At 57.5% G+C, this 10567-nt stretch overlaps 1 protein-coding gene across 8 annotated transcripts in view; it reads left to right on the top strand.

Moving 5' to 3' along the window:
- Positions 1-1436: 1436 nt before the first annotated feature.
- Positions 1437-10567, top strand: part of ZMYM3 (zinc finger MYM-type containing 3) — a 30149-nt gene continuing 21018 nt past the window's right edge. For 6 of the 8 annotated variants that reach the window (XR_015798094.1, XM_088151727.1, XM_088151726.1 and 3 more), the window contains exons 1-4: positions 3033-3201; positions 8133-9017; positions 9380-9423; positions 9691-9763. Coding sequence is in view for 7 of the 8 variants with exons in the window: in XM_088151727.1 (XP_088007853.1) it covers positions 8150-9017; positions 9380-9423; positions 9691-9763 (985 nt within the window). In the remaining variant the exon portion in view is untranslated. Of the gene's footprint in view, positions 2088-3032; positions 3202-3305; positions 3346-8132; positions 9018-9379; positions 9424-9690; positions 9764-10567 lie in introns of those variants that run through there. The other 2 variants (XM_088151725.1, XM_088151724.1) reach the window with 2 other exon arrangements.

The raw sequence follows: 10567 nt of genomic DNA, 5'->3' as shown, positions 1-10567 counted from the left end.
TTGCCATTACTTCTGCACCCACCCATTCTCCTGCCAGGGAGAGGCCGTAGCTTGGGGTTGCCCCTGCCAAAAGCAGGAGCTGATCGCCGCAGCCTCCTATCATCTTTGCAGCTCCTGGGACCCCCTACACCGCCACCCTTCCTGCCAGAGCTCTAGCGCAGCCAAGTTAACACTGCCCCCCCCCCGTGCCACATTCCACACGTGGCTGCCAGACCCAATGCGGCGCTTCTGCTGTCTGTGCGTGCAGCAGGCTGGCTGGCTCCAAGAGCAACCCTCCCTGGAAAGCAGCAGGAAATGCAACGCATCTAGAGGCCGTTGCAGCAGGAGGCTGGCAGAGAAAACCCAGAATGGCAGGGAGAGGGAGGCAGCGACTGTGCATGCCTACCCCCGCCTTGGGTTTTGTGCCCGTTCCCACTGTGCACTCAGAAATACCGTTCCTATTTTGTGCCCTGAGATTGGTGGCAACAGCATTGGCAGGGGGAGGGTGGAGAAGCGTTGAAACATGTTTTGGGGTGGAGCTCCTCCTGGTGCAAGATCGGTGTGTGCAAGCGGGGGATTGTGTTGTGCGCGCTGAGTCGTGGCAGGCGTTCTCCTGCGCGCCTGAACTGGCTCCTCGGTCAGCTAGGCCTTTCCGGCAGCACAGTGAGGGCTTCCCGCTCTGCCTGGGCGGCTTGACCCTCCAGGGTGCCTCATCCAGATCCTCGGCAGTGTCGTAATTTCCTCTGGAGGGGCTGCCAAGTCCCCTCCCTCGCCTCCTTCCCAGGGTGAAGGGGGAGGCCAACAGCGCAGAGAGCAGACCCCACCGAGGTCCAGCGAGGGGGCTGGGCCAGCTGGTCTTCCCACCGCCCCCCCACCGCAACTAGGGAAGAGCCTCTTTGAGGCATCTCCCCAGCGTGCCTCCAAGGAGCGCAGCACTCTTCAAAGGCTGCCTCTCCCACATGGAGAACCTGCGCATCTCACTGGGGCGCTGCAGAGGATTTTATCCGGGGCAGGCCTGTCAGGTCTCCTCACGTTGCCCTGGGGATGAAGGGGCACCTTCCGATGTTGGCCCCAGCCCGGGACAAGCTGTGGGGAATTGAAAGTGGCCTGCCATTGCCACGTACGCAGGGAAAAATGCAGAATGGAAACCACAGCTGCAGCCTAAGCGAGGAGCGGCAAAGTGGTGACAAACCCCAGTCACCGCAGCCGTACCGCCCGACTAAGACTTGGCACCGTTCAAAATAACGGCACATCCCTTTGCTCCCTTTCAGGCAACTCAAGGGAAGGCCCGTACGGGGATGATGGGTGTAAGAGATGATGGCGGGTCCCCGCAGCACCCCTTGCCCGCCTATTGAGTTGATCCACGTCCTGGGTTTGCATAATTCTTTGCTGGATTCACACAAGATTAAGCCAGAAAAAAGCGACCAAGATAAAATTAACTAATCACGAGGCTTGCAATTGACCTGGTTCGGCCTGGCGCGTCAACACCCCCGAGCGATCGGAAGCAACTCCTCTGGCGTTTTCTTCCAGGCGAGCGGAGAGCCCAGCTCCTGCTCTGCCATCTCCATCTGGTGACGCTGCACGTAGAGCAGTTTATTGGTCACAGCAGCGGCTTGAGGGTAGATCAGCAACAAGGCTGGCTAACTGGCGTCCGCCTTCGAGATAGGAAGCCACGCGGAGCCCCCAGTGGTGGCAACAGGCCCAGAGCAGCGGCCACCCTCGATCAGTTTAAAAATAAATCCTCTCTGGAAGAGGGAAGCGGGCTGAACGTTAACTGGATTCGGAAACGCCAGGGGAAAAGCATTACTGGGGACGCGCTCGCGCCTGCCTTTCCTTCAAAGGAGGGGCCCCGAAAGGTCCACCAAAGAAGATGCCGAGGCCCTCGGTTGTCCTTGGCTGGATCCAGGCACTCCCTGCAGCTTGCCAGCCGGTTGGGGGCACTTCCATTAAGCGCTCATCGGTGGACGCATCCCGGGAGCCCTCGGACCTCCTTCCCAGCCGCCACGAGAGCTTGGGCCAAGGGTTTCTCTCCTCGTTGCCCCCTGCCTCCTGCTCTGGGGTGGAGGGCACACAGGAAAGAGTGATATCAGGGGCCCAGTCTTCCCCAGGCAAGAGAGACCCGCGTGCGTGCAGGAAGGAGGGAGGTGCCGAGCCGGGTCCCAGCAAGGGCCTCCCCGCCATCCCAAGGGGAAGCGGCGGAGCAAGAGAGGCCCTTTGGCCCCCGACTTGGGCACTGCCCGCTGCCGCGGCCCCAACGGCTCGGGCTGCCCACCCCACCCTTCCTCACCCGGCTCTGCTCTCGCCCTGCCCGCACGGCCGCCCCCCTTCGGGGCAATGACGGAAGTGGGGAGGGGGCACGTGCGGTTTCAGGGGGAACCTGCTGCTTCTGCTTCTGGGGAGGCTTCGCAAGGGCTTTGGGGGGGCGGCGGGAGGGGCTGGAGGAAGCCCGGCTCGCGGCTGGGGCGCTTCGCCTTGGGGGGGCGGAGGGGGCGGGCCAGCGCGAGGAGGGGAGGGGGTCTCCAGGCGCCCCTCGTCCGTCCCGGGGGCGGTGCCCGGCTGCCCCGCGCCCGCCCCACCCTGGCCGCGCGCTCGTCGCTGGCTCGCCCGCCGCCGCCCTGCTGCGCGCCGCCCGGCTGCGAGGGAGCCCCTGCCCGGCGCCCGCGACCCCGGAGGGGAAGAGGTGAGGGGCGCTGCCCGGCGGGCGAGGGGGTGCCGGGGGGGAGCCCGGGGGGCGGCGGCTCTCCCCACGGCCCCTCTCGGATTTGGGGGGAAGTCCTGAGGCGGGGCGGAGAAGCGGCGCGCGGGAGGGAGCCCCGCTTCAGCCGCCCCACTCGCCCTTCCCCCCGGCTCCGCTCCGCACTTTGCCGCTCCGGGTTTTCCGCCTCCCTCGCTCGATCCGAGCAGCCAGACAACTCCGCGCCGGGTTTTGAGCGCTGCCGGGCTGCCGCGGCCAGTCTCGCGAGCTCCGGTGGCGGTGCAGCCAATCGGCGCGCGGGGCCCGGGAGCCGGGAACCAATCAGGGCGGCGCGCTGGCTCGGGCCCGGCCAATGGGCGGCCTCTCTGACCTCCCCCTCGCTCGGGCTGCGGCGCGCGGAGGGCTCCGAGCGCGCCTCCATTTAAAGGGGCCGCCGTCGCCGCGCGCTCCTCGGGGGCTCCGGCAGCGCCTGCGGCGGGGACGGGCGCGGCGGGGCGAGCGCTGTGGCGGAGCCGGGGCACCGGCAGGTGAGAGCGGCCGCCGCGGGCCGGGGGGAGGGGCGCGGCGCGCGAGACCTCGTGAGGGGAGGGGGCGGGGCGCGCGAGGGGAGGGGCCACGCCGCGGGGGAGGGGCGCGAGGGTCGGTCCGCGCCGGCGGGAGGGATCCTGCAGGTACTCCCGGGGGAGGGGCCGCCGGGGCCTCCTGGGCCCCCGGGCCACCCAGGCTGGCGGCGGCCGCGGGGCGGGCCTGGCCTGCACTGCAGGGGGCGAGGGGCCGCCGGGGCGGGCCTCCCTGGAGTGGGGGCGGCGGCGGCGGCTCCGGCTCCGGGCTGGCCTACACTGCAGGGGGGTCCCGGCGGCGCCGAGGCGGATCCGCTGGTGCGCTGCCTGGGCGGGGGTCTCGCCACGGGCTTTGGTCTCGGCCTACCCCCGCAAGGGGGGCAGCCGTGGGTCCCGCAGGCCCTCCAGCACTTGCGCGGGGCTGAGCAGAGGAGCGATCGGGACGGGGTGGCCGGGCGCGGGCTGAGCCCCCGGCCGCGGTGGGAAGGCCCGGAGCGGCAGGCGGTCCCGCAGGTGCTTCCTCGGGGCGTCTTGCGCTCCCCGGGCCCCCCGGTTGGTTGAGGCAGCCGGTGCTGGTTTGTTCAACAAGCCATGGTTCACAGCCCATGACTTAGCACAATGTACGAAGGAAGGCTACCCCGGGGGGGAGGGAGGCCACTGCCCCCCGCCCCCGTTAAGGCCGAATTCGGGGTCTTGGGAGGCCGGCGGAGAGGCGGGTTAGCCTTGAAGGAAAGAGGGGAGGGTCGCGCCCGGTTCTGCCCCGAAGAGGGATCCGTCCAGCCCTTTCGGGGGGGGTCGCATTCCAAGAAGCCTGTTGAGGAGGGGCTGGCGTGGCTCTCAAGCAGAGCCCCCGCTGGCAGGGCTCCCAGGGCTGGCCAGGACCTGGAGGAGACACTGGGTTGCGGCAGGGAAGATGGGGGCCGGATCCTGCAGGGAGGTCCCGAGAAGAGGAGCTGGGGGTCTGACACCATGCTAGACTGCAGGGAGGCTGTTGGGCTTTGCCTCTGGGGATTGCAAGCCGTGGTTTAGGTGTTCCTATGATTCAACAACCTGGCTCAGCACAATGTGGGACTCGACTGAGTCTCACCCTCTGCTCTTGGATGGAAGAAAGTGAGAGAATCTGGGTTTGGGAGACCTGGAAACGGGGGGGGGGGGAGTGGATGAGTGGGTTGAGCAAGGCCTTTATTTTAGAAACGTGTGCTGCCTGATTGTCAAACTCTAGGCAGCTTACAGTGTTAAAATATTAGAACACCATACGGTATAACAAGACATCGTATGAAAAATGCACCCCTCTTCCTCTGTGAACAGGGTTGCTGTCACCAGTTTCTGGAAGAATCAAAGGGTAGGAGCTAGCCTGTCCTTGGAGGCAAGCTGCTCCACAGTGAGGGGGCTGCTGCTAGTCCGCTTGTGGGCCCAACCCTCTTAATCTCTCAGAGGATGAGAAGCTGCAGCACCCTCTCTCAGTGAGCCCACATATGGCAGACAGATTCTGCTTGGAGAAGATGGTCCTGGAGGCCATAAGGGGCTTTATAAGGAACCACCCGAACCTTGCGTTAAGACAGAAGCCTATGAGCAACAGCACAGCTCCCTTAAGACAGATGCCATTCTGTGGGTCTGCCTAGTGCCAGTCAATGAGGGAGCAGCTACCACTTCAAGTTACCTTCAAGGCCAGCCCCACGTAAAGCAAATTACAGTAGCCAAACACAGAGATGCCAGGAGTACAGTTCATTCTCTTCAGCACCTCCTGGTCCAGGGAAGGATGCACCTGGTGGACTAGCTAAAGCTGGGCAAAGGCTGTCCTGCCACAGCCTCCATCTGCTGCTCTTGCTGGAACCTTGAGTCCAGGAGAACCCTCCAGATTGTACACCTGCCCCTTCAGGGGAAATGAGACCTCATATTGAGTAATAGAGTGTCCATAGAGGATCAGAGGGCTTCTGAAATAACAGTAATGCCATATTGCTGAGATTCCACCTGCATCTCTTCTGCCCCTTCCAGACCCTCACAGTCTCCAGGCTGTAAAGAGTTCCACTACATCTCCTATCTCACCTGGGGAGAGGTGTCAGTGTGAAGCTGGATATGATCAGCATATTGATGATGCCTAACCTATGATGTCTCCCAGCAGGCATGGGCGCCATAATTGGACTGCCCAAGGGTAAACCTCTCCTCCCCTAACAACATTGATTGGAACTGCCCACTTGGGGGGGAGCAGAAGCACTGCAAACCAACCTCTTCAGCCTCCCTCAACTATGATGGGTAGTATTGAAAGCTGATGAGAAATTGAACAGGACAAGAAGGGGTGCACCACCCCACCAAGGTCCTGCTGCAGATCATCTGCCGGAACAACCGTCTCATACCCAGGCCAGAGTGGGAGGGATCAGAGCTCCGCCTTGCCCAAGAGAGACCTGGGCTGAGGTCCAGATTGCACAGAGGCAGGTTCCTGCGGGCACTTCTTCATGGAGCTGTAACCCTGCCATGCAATATTACAGCACCTGAGGAAAATCATCAGGCAGTGGAGAACAGAGCGTGCCGGATTTGATTACCAGAGAAAAGAAAACACAGGAAGACCAGTGACTTCAGCACTTGGGCTTTGCTGCCCTGTGAACTCTTGCACCTTGCCATTTTTGAGTGTCCATGGGAGACTCTGAGAATGAACTTTCCGCAAACAGGCCGTTGTGAACGGTCTTCCATAGGCATTGCCCCAGTGTACATTTCCCACCACTGCTGGTCCAGGGAAGACTTCCTGGTTCACATCCTGGCTCTGCAGGTGGATTTGCCAGCCTAACAGCAACCTTCTAAAGGGTGCTGTTGCATTCTTACATTCTGTTTCCATGCCCCAAAACGAACCGCATGCCAACCCCGTCTTGGTGTTTGGTTGGGCTTTCAGCTGGACTGTTGGACAGAACCTGCAGAGCTGGTTTCATTTCCCAATTTGGCTCCTGCTCAGCCAGCCATCTAGCCTGGATGATGTGGAGCCAAGGCTGGACATTCACAATCGCTCTGCTGGGGTGAGTGTTTGAAAACAGGCATTCTCTTCCATTGAAGATGGGTGAGAAGTGAATACTGAAGTCAGTTTGTAAGTGTGTTACCAGCAGGATCTTTGGGGTATCCCTGTAAGGGATTCAGTCAACCTCAGAGTGTTCCTGTTCATAGCGTGTTAACAAAATGGGTCCTGGGTACAAATGGCTGAAAACAATTGGAAAATCTCTCTCTTAGCAATGTCTCCTTGTATTACATCTGTTTGAGGGCCCCAAAATGAGTCCTTCCAGTATCCTTCTGGCCATCTGAAAGGGCTATTTGCTCCTCTTCCCAAGTCAGTGTGCCCAGTGAAAGGCTGGAATCTGCTCTGCAGGCTATTGCTGCATAGATGCCTACCTCCTGCCATAGCTATGGATTGCTCTTCACGTGGGGCAGGTTTTCTGGGTGGATTTACTAAAAGGGCTCCTTGAGTTGGTACAGCAGTCAGTAGCAGTAGTTAGTTTATTATTTACTATCAGGAGGCGGGTGATGAGCAGATAATGCAGTAGTGGGCCTCCCTCAGAACCCCCTGCAGACTCTGGCAGCCACATTCAGGGCTGGAACCATGTGCCTCAAATTCTGCCCGTGCCAGCTCTATAAGCAGGTCCCCTGTTTTCATTCTGCATGCCGAGGAACCGTGGCTGGACAGGTAGCCCATTGCGAATGGCCTCCGAGCTCCCCTATTGCTGCTCATCCCAGCACCATCCACTGGAGACCAGATGAGCAGCAACACCTCACTTTGCATAGCTGTTGCTTGCTGAACAGCTCCTGTGGTTGTCCCAAGGAACATTTTTGCCTCTCCTGAATGCTGCTAATGCAAAGTTGGAGGGTCTGAGGTTAGCATTAACTTGTGTGTCTCCTTTTGGCTCAGCTCAGAACAGCACGTCGAAACTGAGTGCTGTGCATGTTTCAGCTTTTTACATTCAGCTGTCAAAAGACCACCGTTCCAGGCCAACAAAACCTGAATCTAAATTTAAAAGGGAAGGAGGACAGAGGCTCAGTTAGATTCGGGTGGCTGTGGGCCCATGAAGACTTTTCAAAGCTGAAAAGCAGCTATGCTGCTGGTCTGTGGCCTGTTCACACAGGGTGCTGAGTCATCATGGAACTGGGAGCAGACCCCTGTGCCTTTTGTGTGAAATATGTAGCCAACCGTGACAGAAAAGTCTCAGCTTAGTGTAATGCGTGAAAGTGGCGGGCACGTTACTTTCTGTGTTGGTTGGGGAACTGGGCCATCGGGGGCCAGGGTCCTGGGCTGGCTTATAGATTGTGATAGCATTCAGTAACTGAGCATGCTATGTGTCCATACAATGAACACTATCTCTTTATGGTGGGCTGCTGATAGAACATGGGCTTAATTCTATTGCTTATTCATACAATATCCTTAACCAAAGGTCTAACAGCTGCCTTTGTGTAACATTACAACTTGGTTAATCTTAACTTTAGTGTCAGTCCTGGTGCATTTACTGTTCATTGCGTTGTGAAACTGAGAAAATGGGTTAATGCAATGCTTTGATTAAACATGTTGTATGAACACAATGTTTTAAAAAGTTTTTCCAGCTGACAGTCTGTGTTGGTCCCAGCTTCACTTTTTCCAAATTTGTTCTGTGTGAATCAAGCTGTGGTTGTTTTCATCGTGCACCTTCTACCTGCTGATCAGTTGCTTTGGAACTGATAATTTGGAATTAGGCTGTTTCAGATCAGTTCAGAGATTTGGGGTTCAGAATCAATTCAGGGAAATGGGGAAATCCCTCCGAAGTAGATTTCTTTTTGTTGGCTTCTTGTGCCTGCAGCTGATCGCCTTGGCTGCTTTAGAAGGGCAGGCCACCTTTCTGTTTGACTCCAGTGAAGAAGGACTGACATTCTTTTCCTTTCCTGATTCTCAGTTGTTAGGCGTTTCTGAATGGATTCCAGTGAATTTCCTGGGTCTTTGGGGCCCCTGTCTCTGCGCAATAAGCCACTGATTGGGGATCTCCCTGCAGACCTGGAGTTCGGAGAGGATCTGCTAGCCTCCCAAACAGCCTCCATTCCACAGGCATCAACTCTTCAGTCCCAAGAGATGGAGTGGGAGGTGCCTAAACAAGCAACCTCAGATGGCAGCTTGGACCTTGGTGTGGTGAAAACAGGTGACCTGTCCAGTCTAAGCAAGTCAAATAGTTTGGCCCTCAGTAAGTCCAGCACTTTGGATATTCTGGAGAAGCCTGGCCTTTTGGATAGCTTGAGCAAAGGAGATGACCAGGAGGTGCTAGATAAGTCGGAGGACCTTGATGGCTTATACAAGGCACGTGGGTCTGTGGACCCAGAGAATGGGGCTGAAGACCCTTCTGCACCGGGAACCGAAGCCTTGGTGCCTGAAGCTTTGAAAGAAGAAGGGGTATCAAAAGCAGACAGGGAAGGCCTTGAGGAGAACCAAGCAGAGCACACAGGGTGTCCTCCGAACAGCTCCGCTGAGGACTCCCCTGAGGTGGTGGAGGTGAGCAGTGTGCCGCCTTCACAAGAAGGAACAGCCTCACCGGGCAGCTCCCCAACGAGCCCACGGCTGGCTAAGAAACCCCGGTTGAAATCCCCCAGGAAGAGCTCCCTGGGGCAGAAGGAAGAAGTTTTGACATCAGCAGAGGAGGGAAAGGAACCCACTCCGAGCAGCACTCCCGAGCCTGCACCGGCACCTCCTCCTGAAGTAGCAGAGGGAAGTCTCACTGCAGCAAAGAAAGAAAGCGGCCCAAAAGAAGCTGCGAAAGCACGAGACACAGAACCCCTGCCCTCACTCGCAGGTGGGTAAGCCTTCTCCCAGGGCTGCTGCAGCTGCTTTCCCTGGCCCGTTGTGCACCGCTACTGTCCAGGTTTAATCAGCAAGGAACAGGTTAGGAATCCAGCTGCTTTTCCCTGTCTTGCAAGATGCTCTCTTCCTTTGTGCTTTCCTAGCCAGATCCAGAGGACCCCCGGCTCCTTTCTGAATGCTGGGCCCCTTCTAAAGCTCTTTCTACTCCCCCCCCTTACCTGTGTGCACATCGCCCCCCAAGCTAGTCATGTGTGCCAGATGTGGTTTTGTTGCCACAGTTGTGGCATGTCCTGTGATGGGTCCTCTTTGAGAATCACCGATGGGCATTGGGTCTCTCTTGTGCTTCTCTTGCAGGGGAAGGTGCTGGTGCGAAGGGAACCGAGCCACCTGTTGAAAGGGTAAGGCAGGGGCTGCTGAAGGCCAGCTAAGCATTCGTCCTTCTGCCAGGGTCCTGGCTGTTCTTCCTTCAGTCCTTGGCTGAGTTTTGGGGGAGGGATTGAATGTGCCAGTTGCCCTTTGGAAGTCCTCAGGCCTGCATTTAACCCTTCTCAACTCAGAGCCTGGGAACAGGGCTGACTTGGGCTGGTGTGTGGCTTTCTGTCGAGGGGAAGCTTCCCAGGTTCAGCCCCCTTTGGCCACAGTGATGGTTCTCTGGTGTCTTCCAGGAGCAGAAGAGGAGTGAGCGTGCCAGGAGGGCAGAGGTATCTCGGCCAGAAACGGTCAACTCTTCGGAGAGCAGTAAGTTAACCTTAACTGGCAGGTTAGCATGGTTCCAAAATGATGCAGCAGGTCACCAGGGAAGAGAGCGGCCACCCAAAAAGAGGCCACATTCCGGGCAAGACTGGGCTGTCCGGCTCAGAGCAGGACAGAGGCTGTTCCTTGTCTCTGACCCAGCAGGGTCCCTGCAGGGCCAGAGCTGGGAGTCTTTGAGGGGTCGCCTCTCCACTGGCACAGGTGTGATTTCAGAGCGGCAGCCTCTTTGAAAAAGGGAAGGCAAGCGGCTGAGGAGGGTGATGAGCAGGCAGGATTAAGGGGCAGCTGTTTGGGTTCAGATCACCTCTCTCTCTCACCCACCAGCTCAATAAACACTTGGCATTTCCTTGGATGTTGCTGGGGTTTTGTTTGTTTTTTAAAGAAGCCTCTCTGTCTTCTTCCTCTCTACACGGGGAAAAATGAAAGGCAAATTACAGCAAGATACAGAAACAAAATGTATGAGCTCCAACAAACAAATCAATGAAACCAATTTTAGTCCAATTAAACCACACAATTGGATTAACGTGTAAAAGCAACCCAGTTTTTGAACAACAGATTAGACCTTGGTCAGTCTTTCCATGTCATTAGCAAAGGGCTAATTCAGAAGGTGAGAGTGAACAGTTTCTTCAGTCTAAACTGTTAAGCCCAAAATGGTAATTTCTCTCCAACTATGTAGAATTATCTTTTTTGCTATCTCCAAGCTTGATAAGCTTGAAGCTGTTCATAAAATTGATAAATTCCAAATTTTCAGTGTATACTGTAGTTCAACATCACGTTAACATCTTTCTT

Source organism: Python bivittatus, unplaced genomic scaffold, assembly GCF_059951505.1.
Source record: "Python bivittatus isolate LINGU-HERP-01145 unplaced genomic scaffold, Pbiv_v1 ctg000670_np1212, whole genome shotgun sequence".
NCBI classification, from domain to species: Eukaryota; Metazoa; Chordata; class Lepidosauria; order Squamata; family Pythonidae; genus Python; species Python bivittatus.
Note: the sequence above shows the minus strand (reverse complement) of the source record. Positions and strands in the feature narration are given on the sequence as shown.